At 41.7% G+C, this 17,796-nt stretch overlaps 1 protein-coding gene across 3 annotated transcripts in view; it reads left to right on the plus strand.

Moving 5' to 3' along the window:
* Positions 1–973: 973 nt before the first annotated feature.
* Positions 974–17,796, plus strand: part of dagla (diacylglycerol lipase, alpha) — a 36,807-nt gene continuing 19,984 nt past the window's right edge. Inside the window, exons 1-6 of one of the 3 annotated variants that reach the window (XM_053683404.1) lie at positions 974–1,697; positions 1,805–1,972; positions 15,393–15,494; positions 15,619–15,830; positions 16,451–16,552; positions 16,773–16,911. In XM_053683404.1, the coding sequence (XP_053539379.1) occupies positions 15,400–15,494; positions 15,619–15,830; positions 16,451–16,552; positions 16,773–16,911 (548 nt within the window). In that variant the 5' untranslated portion in view covers positions 974–1,697; positions 1,805–1,972; positions 15,393–15,399. The remainder of the gene's footprint in view (positions 1,698–1,804; positions 1,973–15,392; positions 15,495–15,618; positions 15,831–16,450; positions 16,553–16,772; positions 16,912–17,796) is intronic. The other 2 variants (XM_053683405.1, XM_053683406.1) reach the window with 2 other exon arrangements.

A 17,796-nucleotide genomic window follows, 5' to 3' on the forward strand; every position in this document is an offset into this window, starting at 1 on the left:
GCCGTTACGTCAAAAAACAGAGTAATCAGATTACAGGTACTTTTTTTTTTTTTTTTTTTTTTTAAACAAAATTTTTTTATACTATCACGATTACAATTTTTTTTCATTTAAAACCAAAACAATGAATCTTTTTGACATAAAGCAATATAGACAGCTGCTTGATTATAGTTATGGTTCTCTCTCGCCAGTCGTGGCTCCTGGTGCAGCGTTATTATATGATATATTATATATTATGTAGGTTCCATTAAAACCCAGACAAGAAGATTGGGCAACACTACGGTACACACTATCTTTTAGAAAATATTCGCTGTGTACAAAACCCCAAGCCAACTAATATTTATCCTTGGAGTGTGAGAAAGCAAATGTAACTGGCTTTACTACTGCATAAAGCCATTCTTCAAACACTGTTACAGTCATAGACCGTAAACACATTTTTATTAGATGTGTATGTGTGTGTGTGTGTGTGTGTGTGTATATATATATATATATATATATACATCCCTCTGGGGGAAAGACAAAAAAAACATAATGCTTATAAAATAGATTTAATACAGTTGTTTAAGGTGCTCCTCATTCTAAAAAAAAAATTTTAAAAAAAAAACAAACAAAAAGAAATCCTTTTACAATGATTATAATATAATAGTCTGACAATCCTTTCTGCAAGTGCACACTGGTACAAGTAGAGGTGAATTAAATAACTAACCAACTAACTATAGAAATAGATTAGTACTATTATACAGCTGCAAACATCTGTTAGTTGAAGCAAAAACGAAAGGAACATGGTCCTTCTTTGTAAGTGATGAAATGTTGCTGGGTGATGCATGAATTTCCCGAATAGCGAGAAAAAATGGCATTATATGAGCAAAAGTTTGTGGACATCAGATCATCACACCACACGCATGATACGCAATGATCTGGCAACCCTGGCCTTAGGGTCCAACCTACTGTACAACCCAACGCACATAGCAACGTGTTAAACAGTATGTGTGTATAATAATGTGTGTGCGTGTGTGTGCGTGTGTGTGTGTGTTCGCGCGCGTACAGCTCTCCCATGCTGTTTAGTATGACATGTCGCCCAGTGTTACGCAAACTACGTTGAGGGCGCAGCTGGGAATGGAGAGCGCTGCGGGCTGGGAGAGAGGAGAATCCCAGCAACGCCCGTTTTCCTCGGAAGCAGCTCGCCAGATCGCAGGGAAGAAGGAAGACAGCAGTCTGTGCGCTGAGACGCTGAGCTGCTCCACTCGTTAACGTAAGGAAAGAATATAAGAGGAAGGAAGAGGGAAGAGAAGTCACACCCTGGCTGAGGGATTACGCGCTGCTCAGAGCCTGGCACTGCTCAGACCGACGACGCAAATGCGTAAAGACGGATATTTGGAGACCGGTGTGGCCGGGGAAGCGCGTACCGAGGACATCTGAGCTGGACCTGCTGCTGGAGCTCTCCCTGACCCGGCTCAGGGGACACTGGGGACACTGGGGACACTGGGGACGGGTCGCAGAGCCTGCATTTGCTCTGAAGCGGGTTTTAAAGTGGACACTGCACCAGGGACAGGATTTCTGAGCTGTTTTCGGAGAAGGTCTGACTCGGACGTTTGTACGGACTGTATTAGGACATGATGATGACTTGCTTTGTCCTGAACCTAATTTCTAAGGAGACTAAATCATAGAGGATGTAAAGAAGGCTTGTCTTTTTTCTATAGGTATTAGCATCCACACTTGGTCCTAAACTGGTCAGATTGACTATTTCTTTATTATTATTATTATTATTGTTATTATTATTATTATTGTTATTATTATTATTTCTGAGTGTCAGGACACATCGCAGACAGGGACAGACAGCTTGGCTCTTTTAGTCCTTCTCTCCCACCGTTTCTTCGCTCGTAGAGACATCTGGGTGGCGATCTGCGGAGGATGGGAGAGAGAACAGGAGCACAGACGACGACGACGGTCTCGGGAAGACGCCGTCCTAAAACAGGTGAGAGACTTGTTGTTACGGGCGCCCCTCAGCACGGATCAGCATGGGCTGTTCACACGTATTCCAGGCTCTATGCAACATCCAGCTCTTCTCATTGGTCATTCTGTTAGTGTGTGTGTGTGTGTGTGTGTGTGTGTGTGTGTGAGAGAGAGGCAGTGGAGTGCATACTAATGTCCTCAGATCCCTCACCATTCATCAGCGTTCTTCATCATTTCTCCTGGAATGTGTCGCCTCAAATGCAGATCTTATTTGCGATCACGTTGCAATAGGTTGCACAGGCATTTCCGTTCCTGTATGTGCAGTGTGTGCAGCGCATCACACACACTGTGCTAATCACAAGCATCAGGCATGCTGATACACGCACACACACACACACACACACACACACACACTCACACACACAGATACACAAGCTGCTGGGAGAAGGAAACAATGCCATACGCAAAAAGCTTTCACGTAGACGCATTAATGGCCTGGTTGTGGTTCGGATATCGAAGGCGTTTAATGGAAGCAGAGGACGCTGTCCCCGAGGGGAAGTGCATTCGCGTTCACGTCAAATGAGAACTGACAGGATGGGATGACTGTAAGGACGAATTTGGAGCACATGATCGCTTGTGCACGGTGTTCTCGTGCAAAAATAAATAAATAAATATCGAGAACGAGATACTCTCAGAGAAGACAAATCCCATAATGCTGTTCACCCGTGAACGAGTCCAAAACATTACAGGCAGAACTGTGTCTCGTTTCGAAACAAGCCTAAGAGCAGGTCTAATGTCGCTGCCTGTCCAGTCTGGAACGATATCAACGTGATGCGCAGGTTGGTGTTGGAGACTTAATCTGCTGTGAGTCTGCTGGCTGCTTCTCTATCTACGTCACGATCAAGTACAGGTGTATGAAGCTGAAATATCGTTTCTTCACGTCTACAGCAGCACAGCAGTGCTCTGGCCGGTTGTGGCACTAAAGGTAGCACAGAATATCGTCCAAATGCTGATCCAATACTTAGTGTCCAAGCAAACTCTGCCAGGTTTCGTTAGCAAGTTATGTAAAACACAGCTAGGTGTGATGATGGTGGTGTTTAAAAACATGTCCTAGATCTCTGTGCAGGATCTGTGCCATCCCACGCATCCCACAGATGAGAAAATCTGATGCCAGAATCATTTCTGATTTTGTATTTTATATACACACACGTAGTGTCTCATAATATTTATAATATTCATAATTATTAATGCTAACATAGCTAATCCGTGCTGTGCTACACCTAAACCGTCGCTGTAGACCTTGTCATTATCGTAGACGTTCTAGACATTCTATAGACATCATCATCGGTATATACATTATCATTGTTCTAGTCAGTGAAATTCCTAAAGTCATTATCAACACCATAAATGTTAGAATTGCTATAGACGTGATCGTTCCCATAGGCATTTTCACTGCTATATAAGGTATCGTTGTTTTATTTATTTATATATATATATAACATGTCAGATGTTTAAACTGAGGAAATGTACCATTTTAAGAGAACAATGAGGTCATTTTGAATTCGATGACCACAACACGTCTCAAAAAAAGTCTTCGCAAACGAAAATTGTTCCACAAACGGTAGACGTGGGGTTTTCCCGCGCAGATCGGAGAACCTCTACCCATCTTTACTTCTGAAATCCTCTTTTTATACCCAATCATCTTCCTGACCGGTTCCCAATTAACCTCCAGCTAGTTCTTTCTGATAACACTTCCTTCTCCGGCCTTTCGTCGTCCCCCCTCCCCGTCCTGACTTTTTTGAGACGTGTTTCGGCCGTCGAATTCTTAAACAGCCTCATCCCCAACCCCCCTACCCCCACCTTAAAACGGTACATTCTCCTCAGGGTTCAACCTTTGACACGTTTTCTGTGTTCTTCTGCAGATACCGTACGTGTTTTGCGACGTTCTGTATTTATTTTTATTTACATTTCACACGCCCCAACTTTGTTTTGGAACCGGGGTCGCAGAAATCGCTGTAGACGTTAGAGTATAAGCGTTACAGATTTAATCTTCATTATAGACATGATTGAGTGGAGATAGACTGTAGCTATATAATGTCCACGCCCAAAAAAAGAATGAATAAAAAGATATGTGGTTATTTTCCACAGTTTGTATTATTGTCCATAATTTGCTCGTCATACCATCGAGCTGCATTAACGTGGGCTAGTTTTTAGCCGAGTTTAGCCAGTGAATGTATTATTTATCCTCCTCCGGGTACGTATAAAATTAATAAAGGCCTCCTATTTCTCTCTAATTATTAATTTCTGGATTGTGAATTGATCGAAGACTTTAATAGTATAGCAGTCGAGGTGGGTGTTAAATAACACTGCTTAATTGGCTTTGTGTTAACAACTCTCTCTCTTTCTCACGCACACACACACACACACACATTTGTTATGTAAAGTAGATTTTGTAATCATTTATGGAGTTGAGGTCTTGCTGCTTTTCTCTCACTTTGTGTCTCATGGAGGTGATGGAAGTCTTATGTTTACCTGTAAAAAAAACAAAGTCTGTTGTTAAGTGCAGTAATGTAGACAGGAGTCGCATTCTAAAGCGCTTCGTGTATTTGCTTGGCTCCCAGCAGGTAAACAGACTTTGCCGTGTATGTCCACAGAGACGTGGCTCCTCTCTCGGCCCACACTCACGGGGTGTGTTTGATAACTGGGCGGCGAGAGTCCGAGCAAACGTCTCTGTGGACATACACGGATTTTAGACAAAAACGGGAACTGAAACGATTCCTAGAGACCGCTCTCGGACAACTTACAGCATTTTTACATGCGTAACGGGTTTACCAGCACGACTCGTTGAGTATCAGACCCAGTGACTGTCTACTAGTCATAAATCAAGGCGACTAGACTCATTTGAATAATTGTTCAGACACAAATCAGGACTTGTCTGAAATGAGCTTCTTCGGCCTTTTACGGAACTTTCTTTGTATCATTCTTTCATTAATAATAAATAAATAGATAATTTTTTTGGTCAGTGTTGGCAAGTCGCCGTGGTATAAGAACTTCTCGGGGCGAGTCTGGTGGCTCTGGAACGTTTTATTTCACGCTTGTAAATTCGGTGGAAACTTGGCTGTTGTCGTGCACAATAGTGTTTTATTCTCATAATGCTCCTATAACACAGAGGAAGCGTTTATTTATATCCTCAGAGCCACTAACACTTGGGCTGCATTCCCAGGCTGCACTGAATAGTTTGCCAGTACACCACTGGTGTGTTTACTATTTAGGCATGCTACATAGTGCACATTCTGCAGGTTGGGATGGGGCCCCGAATGTTTTCTGAACACTTGCAGTCTGTGAAATGAAGCTATGCAGTTTGTTATTGTCCTGTTTACTAACAATCAGGTTCGTGACTGGTTTATTATCAAAATGGGAATGAATTTGTGCTATGTTTTACTATAACACTAGTCTGTGCTTAGTCTTTAATATAACGCTGTGCTTAGTCTTTACTATAACTCTGTGCTTAGTCTTTAATATAACTCTGTGCTTAGTCTTTACTATAACACTGTGCTTAGTCTTTACTATAACTCTGTGCTTAGTCTTTAATATAACGCTGTGCTTAGTCTTTACTATAACACTAGTCTGTGCTTAGTTTTTACTATAACACTGTGCTTAGTCTTTACTATAACGCTGTGCTTAGTCTTTACTATAACTCTGTGCTTAGTCTTTACTATAACACTGTGCTTAGTCTTTACTATAACTCTGTGCTTAGTCTTTAATATAACGCTGTGCTTAGTCTTTACTATAACACTGTGCTTAGTCTTTACTATAACGCTGTGCTTAGTCTTTACTATAACTTTGTGCTTAGTCTTTACTTTAACGCTGTGCTTAGTCTTTACTATAACGCTGTGCTTAGTCTTTACTATAACGCTGTGCTTAGTCTTTACTATAACACTGTGCTTAGTCTTTACTATAACGCTGTGCTTAGTCTTTACTATAACTTTGTGCTTAGTCTTTACTTTAACGCTGTGCTTAGTCTTTACTATAACGCTGTGCTTAGTCTTTACTGTAACTCTGGGCTTAGACTTTACTATAACACTACTCTGTGCTTAGTCTTTACTATAACGCTGTGCTTAGTCTTTAATATAATACTAGTCTGTGCTTAGTCTTTACTATAACGCTGTGCTTAGTCTTTAATATAACACTAGTCTGTGCTTAGTCTTTAATATAATACTAGTCTGTGCTTAGTCTTTACTATAACGCTGTGCTTAGTCTTTAATATAACACTAGTCTGTGCTTAGTCTTTAATATAACACTAGTCTGTGCTTAGTCTTTACTATAACGCTGTGCTTAGTCTTTACTATAACTCTGTGCTTAGTCTTTACTATAACTCTGGGCTTAGTCTTCACTATAACTCTGGGCTTAGTCTTTACTATAACGCTGTGCTTAGTCTTTACTATAACACTGTGCTTAGTCTTTACTATAACTCTGGGCTTAGTCTTTACTATAACGCTGTGCTTAGTCTTTACTATAACTCTGTGCTTAGTCTTTACTATAACTCTGTGCTTAGTCTTTAATATAACGCTGTGCTTAGTCTTTACTATAACTCTGTGCTTAGTCTTTAATATAACGCTGTGCTTAGTCTTTACTATAACACTAGTCTGTGCTTAGTCTTTACTATAACGCTGTGCTTAGTCTTTAATATAACACTAGTCTGTGCTTAGTCTTTAATATAACACTAGTCTGTGCTTAGTCTTTACTATAACGCTGTGCTTAGTCTTTACTATAACTCTGTGCTTAGTCTTTACTATAACTCTGGGCTTAGTCTTCACTATAACTCTGGGCTTAGTCTTTACTATAACTCTGGGCTTAGTCTTCACTATAACTCTGGGCTTAGTCTTTACTATAACGCTGTGCTTAGTCTTTACTATAACACTGTGCTTAGTCTTTACTATAACGCTGTGCTTAGTCTTTACTATAACTCTGTGCTTAGTCTTTAATATAACGCTGTGCTTAGTCTTTACTATAACTCTGTGCTTAGTCTTTACTATAACGCTGTGCTTAGTCTTTACTATAACGCTGTGCTTAGTCTTTACTATAACTCTGGGCTTAGTCTTTACTATAACTCTGTGCTTAGTCTTTACTATAACGCTGTGCTTAGTCTTTAATATAACGCTGTGCTTAGTCTTTACTATAACACTAGTCTGTGCTTAGTCTTTACTATAACGCTGTGCTTAGTCTTTACTATAACTCTGTGCTTAGTCTTTACTATAACTCTGGGCTTAGTCTTCACTATAACTCTGGGCTTAGTCTTTACTATAACGCTGTGCTTAGTCTTTACTATAACTCTGGGCTTAGTCTTTACTATAACGCTGTGCTTAGTCTTTACTATAACACTGTGCTTAGTCTTTACTATAACTCTGTGCTTAGTCTTTAATATAACGCTGTGCTTAGTCTTTACTATAACTCTGTGCTTAGTCTTTAATATAACGCTGTGCTTAGTCTTTACTATAACACTAGTCTGTGCTTAGTCTTTACTATAACGCTGTGCTTAGTCTTTAATATAACACTAGTCTGTGCTTAGTCTTTAATATAACACTAGTCTGTGCTTAGTCTTTACTATAACTCTGGGCTTAGTCTTCACTATAACTCTGGGCTTAGTCTTTACTATAACTCTGTGCTTAGTCTTTACTATAACTCTGTGCTTAGTCTTTAATATAATGCTGTGCTTAGTCTTTACTATAACTCTGTGCTTAGTCTTTACTATAACACTACTCTGTGCTTAGTCTTTACTATAACACTAGTCTGTGCTTAGTCTTTACTATAACGCTGTGCTTAGTCTTTACTATAACTCTGGGCTTAGTCTTTAACGCTGTGCTTAGTCTTTACTATAACTCTGTGCTTAGTCTTTACTATAACTCTGTGCTTAGTCTTTACTATAACTCTGTGCTTAGTCTTTACTATAACACTGTGCTTAGTCTTTACTATAACTCTGGGCTTAGTCTTTACTATAACGCTGTGCTTAGTCTTTACTATAACTCTGTGCTTAGTCTTTACTATAACGCTAGTCTGTGCTTAGTCTTTAATATAACGCTGTGCTTAGTCTTTACTATAACACTGTGCTTAGTCTTTACTATAACTCTGTGCTTAGTCTTTACTATAACGCTGTGCTTAGTCTTTACTATAACGCTGTGCTTAGTCTTTACTATAACACTGTGCTTAGTCTTTAATATAACACTGTGCTTAGTCTTTACTATAACACTGTGCTTAGTCTTTAATATAACGCTGTGCTTAGTCTTTAATATAACACTAGTCTGTGCTTAGTCTTTAACACTATAACTCTGTGCTTAGTCTTTAACACTATAACTCTGTGCTTAGTCTTTACTATAACTCTGTGCTTAGTCTTCACTATAACTCTGGGCTTAGTCTTTACTATAACGCTGTGCTTAGTCTTTACTATAACTCTGGGCTTAGTCTTTACTATAACGCTGTGCTTAGTCTTTACTATAACACTGTGCTTAGTCTTTACTATAACTCTGTGCTTAGTCTTTAATATAACGCTGTGCTTAGTCTTTACTATAACTCTGTGCTTAGTCTTTAATATAACGCTGTGCTTAGTCTTTACTATAACACTAGTCTGTGCTTAGTCTTTACTATAACGCTGTGCTTAGTCTTTAATATAACACTAGTCTGTGCTTAGTCTTTAATATAACACTAGTCTGTGCTTAGTCTTTACTATAACGCTGTGCTTAGTCTTTACTATAACTCTGGGCTTAGTCTTCACTATAACTCTGGGCTTAGTCTTTACTATAACTCTGTGCTTAGTCTTTACTATAACTCTGTGCTTAGTCTTTAATATAACGCTGTGCTTAGTCTTTACTATAACTCTGTGCTTAGTCTTTACTATAACACTAGTCTGTGCTTAGTCTTTACTATAACTCTGTGCTTAGTCTTTACTATAACTCTGTGCTTAGTCTTTACTATAACACTAGTCTGTGCTTAGTCTTTACTATAACGCTGTGCTTAGTCTTTACTATAACTCTGGGCTTAGTCTTTAACGCTGTGCTTAGTCTTTACTATAACTCTGTGCTTAGTCTTTACTATAACTCTGTGCTTAGTCTTTACTATAACTCTGTGCTTAGTCTTTACTATAACTCTGTGCTTAGTCTTTACTATAACACTGTGCTTAGTCTTTACTATAACTCTGGGCTTAGTCTTTACTATAACGCTGTGCTTAGTCTTTACTATAACTCTGTGCTTAGTCTTTACTATAACGCTAGTCTGTGCTTAGTCTTTAATATAACGCTGTGCTTAGTCTTTACTATAACACTGTGCTTAGTCTTTACTATAACTCTGTGCTTAGTCTTTACTATAACGCTGTGCTTAGTCTTTACTATAACGCTGTGCTTAGTCTTTACTATAACTCTGGGCTTAGTCTTTACTATAACACTGTGCTTAGTCTTTACTATAACTCTGGGCTTAGTCTTTAGTATAACACTAGTCTGTGCTTAGTCTTTACTATAACACTGTGTTTAGTCTTTACTGTAACACTAGTCTGTGCTTAGTCTTTAATATAACACTAGTCTGTGCTTAGTCTTTAACACTATAACTCTGTGCTTAGTCTTTACTATAACACTACTCTGTGCTTAGTCTTTACTATAACACTACTCTGTGCTTAGTCTTTACTATAACACTACTCTGTGCTTAGTCTTTACTATAACACTGTGCTTAGTCTTTACTATAACACTACTCTGTGCTTAGTCTTTACTATAACACTGTGCTTAGTCTTTACTATAACACTGTGCTTAGTCTTTACTATAACGCTGTGCTTAGTCTTTACTATAACACTGTGCTTAGTCTTTACTATAACTCTGGGCTTAGTCTTTAGTATAACACTAGTCTGTGCTTAGTCTTTACTATAACACTGTGCTTAGTCTTTACTATAACTCTGGGCTTAGTCTTTACTATAACTCTGGGCTTAGTCTTTAGTATAACACTAGTCTGTGCTTAGTCTTTACTATAACACTGTGCTTAGTCTTTACTATAACTCTGGTTTGGGATTTTTCTGAGCTCTTCACTTGTTCAGCTGTTGTTTTAGAGAAAATAAAGGAATATCACAGATCTAAAAAAAAAAAAGAAAGAAAAGAAATGTGCATCTCTTAATGTGCACGGTGCTTCAGATATACATGACTCAGATGTAGTGGGACAGAAGAATGTACATTTATGCATAACCTATAATGGATGTTTCATTACTGAGGTGTTAAATAGTTTCGCTCACTAATGTGAAAATAATAGTGATTAGTGATAAGTGTAGTTATAGTGGACCGGAACAGGCAAGAACGCTGCTTTCTGTGTGCTGTGTTTTTAACTCACTGAAACATGTGCATACTGTGTGTGTGTTTGTGTTTTTAATCTTTATGTACTATTACATATTATATGTAAATGTAGTATCAGTGGGACTCGTTGAAACTTTCTAAAATATCACGCAATATGAGAAAGTTCAGTGACGCTAAAGAGGACCTGCGTGTGGCTTCGCTGCTAGGCAACCGTTTGGCAACAGCGAGGCGTTGTGTGCTCAAGTGAGCATACACACACTTTGGGTGGAAACTAAACACACCTCCAAGTCATTTCTGTCCTGGAAGCATTCTTATTATTACACTCCGTACGTACGTCACCTGATAGTTAGTTGATCATGGGGCACATGTGAACTATATAACACTGCGACGTAGTGAAACAGCTCAAGCACATCACATGTGCAGCTCAAGAGGCAGAAAAAATAATAAATCGTCGAACGGCTCAAAGACAACGTCATATATTATTTTATATTATTATATCATATAATATCCTTCTCGTTTCTATAGTAACAGCTCGTTCACGGTTGACCAAGGAATCTGTCTGCTTGTTGCTACGGGGAAGTTTTCTGTAAGGAGATGTTTATTTCATAGCTATGGAAGGAGTCTCCAGTGTCAGGAACGACCGTTTACAGCTGCTGGATATAACTGTATATATGGTTAAAGGAAAACAAAGACTGTTTGTTGATACATTTTAAGATATCGAATAAGCAGATAGAACATTTTAAACGTCTCGTATATTCAGTTCTCTCTCTCTCTCTCTCTCTTTCTCTCTCTCTCTGGTTGTCTCTTGTCCTCTAGTCATGCCCTATTTATTTTTTTTTAGCATCCTTTGTCATCACGCTGCGTTCCTTCACGCTCCTCCTCCTCCTCCTCGCAGACCCACATTGCACACCTCCTTTTATTTGTCCTTTCTTCAACCTCTTTTCCTTGCCCCAGAATCCTAACACTCGTTCGCCTTTTCGATTACCCGTCTGTCCATCCATCACTGCTGTATTTATTGCTTCAGGAATCATCTTTCTGTTTAGTCTAAAGACTAAAGAGTCGATGAGGAAGGATGGTTCTTGAACATTTGTTTTGTATGTATATATATATATATATAGACAGATATTTCTCCTGGTCTTCGTCTCTCCTTCCCTCTTCTTTGCTTCTTGTATCTCTCCTCGTGTGCAGCTGCTCCTCCTCCCGCACTTTTATCTTGCACATCCAGATTCGGTCTCTGGCACCGAACTGGCATCGTCTCCTTTTTTTAGAATGAGGACTGTGTGCCACTCACACCCACTCCGCTCTCCCTCCACCATTCCCCTCGTCTTTTGCTCAAACTCTCTCTCTCTCTCTCTCTTTCGCGTCTTACATGCTCTCTTTATCTTTGTTTCTTCTTCGTGTTTTTCTCGCTTCACTCACTGTCTTTCACTCCCACCACCGCCACCCACCCACTCGGTCCTTTTCACCTCTTTTAGCTGTGCATGTGTGTGTTTGCGTGCGTGTATATACAGTGCACATGTGCAAGTTTGAGTGTGTGTTTGCGCATCTAGGTGTGTGTGTGTGTTTTGTGTGTGTGTGTTTGTGCACTCAGGAATAGATGCACATACACTCCATTAATGTATAGGTGTCAGAATATGCTGTGTACCTTACACACACACACACACACACACACACACACACACACACACACACACGGCAACATTTCCTGCTGCTGTGGAGCATGTGTCCTACTTTTGACACCAAAAGTGCGCTTTCGTGATGATCTCACTTCCTGCGTCTTAACACTCTGGGTGAATCCTGGGTAATGCACTGATGCATCATGACTCACCGATGCGAAGGTGGACATCAAGCTGCGTATATTTTATATAACGTTATAATCGATGGTATATTTAATGTAGTGTGCGCTCGTGATTTGGCCTCAACTAAAATTTTAGACAAAAAAAACAACAGGAATGTACCGGGAAAAAACGGCTTGCGTTTGTGGTACTGGGAAGGGGGAATTTTTCTTCATCGTCCGCCATCTTAACAGTGTGCCAAAATAGATCGATGTTCGGAGCGATCCGTGATTTGCTGCTGAAGAGAAGCTTCAGAGGCCCATCACGTTACGCCGCCACCACCACCGTGCTTCACCATGGTGACGCTGTTCCTGTCGAATCGGAATAAGATGTAGAATTCGTTAGCTTTTCTGCTCCGTTTCAGCCGCGTTAGATATCAGGCAAAAGTTTAAAAAGATAGTTTGATGTAATGTACTGCATTTGTAAAAGGAATCCTATGAATAACAACGAGTTCAATTTGTTTTTATAATAATATTTTTTTAAAGCGATCAGACCGTGGGTAAAAACGTAGACTTGAATGCTCTACCACTGTTGATGTTCAGCAGTTACACCATCATTATAACCACCGTCCTTTGATTTTACGCCAGTGTGTCGGTCTCTTGCTCGTTCTCTCCCCTTCCTGATTTGCGTTACCCGATACGCTTTGGCTTCCAGTGACATTGACTGCGCCTTCTCGGGATACGGACCGATGAACCCCTGCCCTCGCTACCCAGAGATCTTCAGAACAGCCCGGTTGATCTTGGCCGGCGCTTGAGGTCTCCGAGTGCTGATTGGCTAGAGATGGAAAGGCCTGCACTGGCCTGATTCCGGCAGATCGTGGGTTGATAAGGAAGTAGGGTTTACGCAAACGCATTAGCTCACTCACTGTGAAAGTAAGAGCTCCTAATGTGTTTGTCCAGACTCTGTAATAAAGTACGGTGAGCTAGTTCGCTTGTTAAGTGCAGTCCTGAGTGCATAATCGAGCGAGTATATGATCATCACAAGGCAGTTTTGGCTGTAAGATGCGGAGTTCTGTCCGCACGTCCTCAGCCTGCTCGTTATATCTGTCCCGGATTTCCCGCGCTACTCGTTTCACCCAGACTTTGTGACATGGACTCCACAAGGTGCTGGAAACATCCCGGGGCATTCATGCTGTGAGCAAAGGTGGATTCAGATCTGGTGACTGAGTGGTGGAATAAAGTTTGAGACGACTTTGTGACGTGGAGCATTATCGTGCTCGAAGTGGTCATTATAAGATGGTAGACTCCCCACACCGTTACACTACCTCCACCAGCCTGAACTGTTGACATTGTTGCCATCTACATTGAGATATCCTGTTCGAGTCCAAGGACTCATTTTTTCATTGCCGCTGTTTTATCATTTTTTTTAGGCTTACGCTGAACATTTCCGTCTGCGTATCCTAATACAGTCTTCCTGTTTCGTTCGGCCTCGGAGACGAGGTCCGTCCCGGGTGATCGGGTCTCAAGCGGACAGCGGTGATCGATTGGCTGATTCACACCTGGTGTTTTCACGTGTCTGTAATGTGTCTTCAGTGGCCACTTGTCATCACATTTCCTCAGTAGCAGGGTTGGCAAATCTGCCAAAAGGAAGCCCATGTCACTTCAAAACCAAATAATATCCAAATATACAAAAATGCAAACCTATACATTAATTATATATAAATGAATAAGAAGAATTATGATAAGAAGTGCGCACATTATGCATCCACACTTTATTTGTCAAAATAAAAACAGAGGCCATAAGTTTGCTAAGCAGTACGTTACGACAAAATAATTCAAAGAAAAGATAATTAAAGCCTCACTGGTGATGTCATGATGAACTTTACCTTAAGCTCCGCCCATACTGACCCGTCCCAATCCGGCTGTGTTTCCGCACAGTACCTGTCTCGTCCTCATCCTCTTCCTCGCTCTGAAACAGAGCAGTACCGTCCGTCTCATTGCTCTCACGGCCGGTAAATAAAGCTTAACGACGCGCTTTTTATACGGTAGCGGACCTAAAAGTCGAGACAAAAAGTTTTAGGACGCGTGGTGGCAGAAAAAAATGGCCGAGGTCGCAGAGCCGCATCTCCAGAGAGCTCGCCCGCCTGCTTTTTGTCAAGCGTGTGCGTTTATTTTCCAGGATGTGTTCCAGTTTTTAAATAAATAAATAAATAAATAAATAAATAAATCAGCAATTACAATGCATGTGTTAAGTGTGTGTGTGTGTGTGTGTGTGTGTGTGTGTGTGTGTGTGGCATTGAGGTGTGTGTCTTTTGATTCATCTCATCACATTCGATGCTACAGAACCAGTTGACCGATTATAGGGTGCGGTAACCATGGCAACCGGACAGGAGCCTCATTTTCATTGACGGTGACAAACCAATGTTGGACTAATGAACACGCTCTCTCCCCGTCTCTCTCTCCGTCTCTCTCTCTATTCTTTTATTTTTTAGCATTGCTCTTGCTCCTTATTTCCGTCTCTCTTCTATTTCCTTATTTCCGTCTTGCTCTCTGTCTGTTTTCCTCGTTCTCGGTGCCATCTGCTCTCCATGTGTTTACTGTTTGCTGATTTCGCTCTTCTCTGCAGCGTCTTTCCCTCTCTCCTCCGTCAGTCTTTTCCTCCTATGTGTTTCCTCGCCACCGATATTTTTCTTTAAGGCCGTTCCTCAAAATGCCGTGTTGATTAGGGCTGAGACGGCGTACCGGTGTGATTGTGGTATCGCGATGAGGACCGGGTTTAGCGGTTAGCACGCTCGAATCGCACCTCCTGGGTTGGGGGATCGAATCCCGCCTCCACCCCGTGTGGTCTTTGATGGCATCATTCCGCACTTCAGCTTCTCGTCAGATTTTCTGTCCAATCGAACGCTCTCCAGAAACTGAATCGTCCCACCCACAACGTGATAAAAATCACCTTGTTGTTGAGCATGCACGGGTCGTAAATGTGTCCTTGTCGGTTCGAACTCGTGTTTTTATTCAACTGTAAACTGGTTACGAAGTGAATCCAACGCATCCTTATTGCCCGGGCTCGCGTCCGTCAAAGTACAAACTGTCAAGTACGGCTTAGCCCAGGCCGTAAGGTAAACTAAACTCTATTGGCTGTTTAAAAAGGGAGGCGGAACCACGTGGTATGTCCCGCCCTGACTTACAGTACGTCAACATTTTGAATAATGCTGCATGTTTCATGGGGACTTTAACAGCTGGTTCCTGGCGTTTGGGTGACGGGTATAAACAGGATGTTTATTTGTGCAGTCATTAACTTGAGTGTGTGTGTGTGTGTGTGTGTGTGTGTGTGTGTGTGTGTGTTTCAGGGCAGTGATGCCGGGCATGGTGATGTTTCGGCGGCGCTGGTCAGTTGGCAGTGATGACCTGGTGCTGCCCGCTTTCTTCCTCTTCATACTGCACTGCATATGGTCAGTGTTTAGACTGTGGTGAACAAAAATATACACATCGGACATTTTATTCCAAAACTTGTGTGGCCTAACCGTTGTTGTTGTTGTTGTTGTTGTTGTTGTTGTTGTTATGGTCTGTCCCTAGGCTGGTGGTGCTCTCTGTGGTTCTGTTCGGCCTCCCGTACGGCTCGGATCAGTCATGCTCCGTCACACTGGTGGACCACGGCCGCGGCTACATGGGCATCTTGATCAGCTGCCTGATCTGTGAGAGCGCCATCATGTGGCTGAGCATGAGAGGCAGCATCCTGTACACACAGCCCCGAGAGGCTGTGCAGTACGTGCTCTATATACGGCTGGGTAAGCATTGAACATACACACACACACACACACACACACACATTAATTCTCACTTTTGTTTTGTTTGCCTGACCCGTTTATAACGAAGTCACAATGTTCTCTCATACCAGACATCATTCGGCTTTCGTCTTACATATCCCATAATCCTTTGCCTCAGCTTTGAGACCTGTCCAAGACCCTGGCACAGCGCAGGTTGTTTTTTTTTTTGCTTTTTTTGTATAAATAAGTACGTATAATGCGAAGACCTCAAATAATTCGATGTGGCAGGGTTGCCAGGTTTCAGAAAAACGTGTACAGCCCAACTGCGTCTCAGAAACCAGGTTAAAAATCCTTGAAGCAAGCCGAAAACGTTCTGTGCGTTGAGAAACTGGGAAAGGGAGGTGCGTTTTCCGTCATGAATCACTTCGAGACTGGAGAACTCATTATAAGTTGCGTTTTCGGTCGAATTTGGAGGAAACCGCTTGAAGCATTGCGTCGAACTGTTTCACTCGCTTTTGTTTGATTTGTTCAGCTGAAACCTGAATTGCAATGGGGTTTGAATAATGTACAACTGTATATACTACACATATGTATATGTGTGTGTGTGTGTGTGTGTGTGTATGTGTGTGTGTGTTCCTCAGCCATCCTGCTGGTAGAGTTGGTGTATGCGGTGGTCGGGATCGCCTGGCTGGTGCAGTACTACCAGCCCTGTTCCGACGTCACGGCCAAAAACCTCGCCCTCGGTCAGACGCACACACACACACACACACACACACACACACACACACACACACTTTCCTTTCCTACAGCCTTTCCATCATTCATTCGTTGTTATATTTTTCATCTAGCCTTTCCTGTTTTTCTTCCTTCTGTCCATCAATCAATCAATCTATCAGTCTAACACCTGTGCAAAGAGGTCATGTTGTGTGTGTGTGTGTGTGTGTGTGTGTGTGTGTGTTACAGGTATCGTGGTGTGTAACTGGTTAGTGATCTTCAGTGTGTGTTTCACCATGATGTGCACCTTTGACCCCACTGGACGAACCTTTGTCAAGCTGAAAGCCACACGCCGCCGCCAACGCAACCTGACGACGTACACACTGAGGTACAACACACACACACACACTCGGGTAACTAGTGGAACACAGAGCGGTACCTCGTGACCCCGACGGTGACCCCGTGTGAACGTCCCGATCAGGCCGGACAATAACAGACCGCAGCGCTCTATAAACAGTGCGAATACTTTCTTTATTGAGACGGAAATTGCTCTCTAGTGACCGGTGACAGTTTTACCGCCGCGGCTGCTGCTGGCAGCGTCCCTGCTCTAAGTGTGTCTGGCTGCCTTTATGATCCAGACAGCTCTGTCTTCTGTCGAGAACGGCACGGTCCTTGTAAGGGTCTGTCGCTCTCTGGCTCCTCGCTACGACCTCGCGGCGTCAGAGTTTCGCTCCCTCCAAGTCTGTGTTTTTGAAAATGAAAAAGTAAGCTACAGGGAAGCTGTGACAGCCATTACTGTCCCGACCCCGTCCCCATAAAACATTCGCACAGGAAGGGACTCGCTGTAAACGCCCGCGCCTGACGACCTGCTTCTCTCCATCGTCCACACTCGGGTCATTTCTTGCACGACAGAACACCTTCACAGGTGAGCCGGGCCGCTTTGATTACAAGGACATGCGAGCACAGAGTGTCGGAGGAGCGAGCGTTCCAGAGTGGAGCAGCACGACATGACATGACCAAAAACTACAGAAAAATCAGTGTGGAGTGTGTGTGTGTGTGTGTTTTGTTAAGATGGTGGTAGCATAAATTTCATACTAATCTGATACATAATTAATATTCAAATGCATTCAATTACTAACTGAAGTGTAAAAATGTAAAGAGACCTCACAGGAACATGTGATACATTTATATCATATCTAACCTTATTATTATTATTATTATTATTATTATTATTATCTCCTTTCCCTTAACTTTCCTGTCTTTCCTTAACTTC

Source organism: Ictalurus punctatus, chromosome 10 (assembly GCF_001660625.3).
Source record: "Ictalurus punctatus breed USDA103 chromosome 10, Coco_2.0, whole genome shotgun sequence".
Classification (NCBI taxonomy): Eukaryota; Metazoa; Chordata; class Actinopteri; order Siluriformes; family Ictaluridae; genus Ictalurus; species Ictalurus punctatus.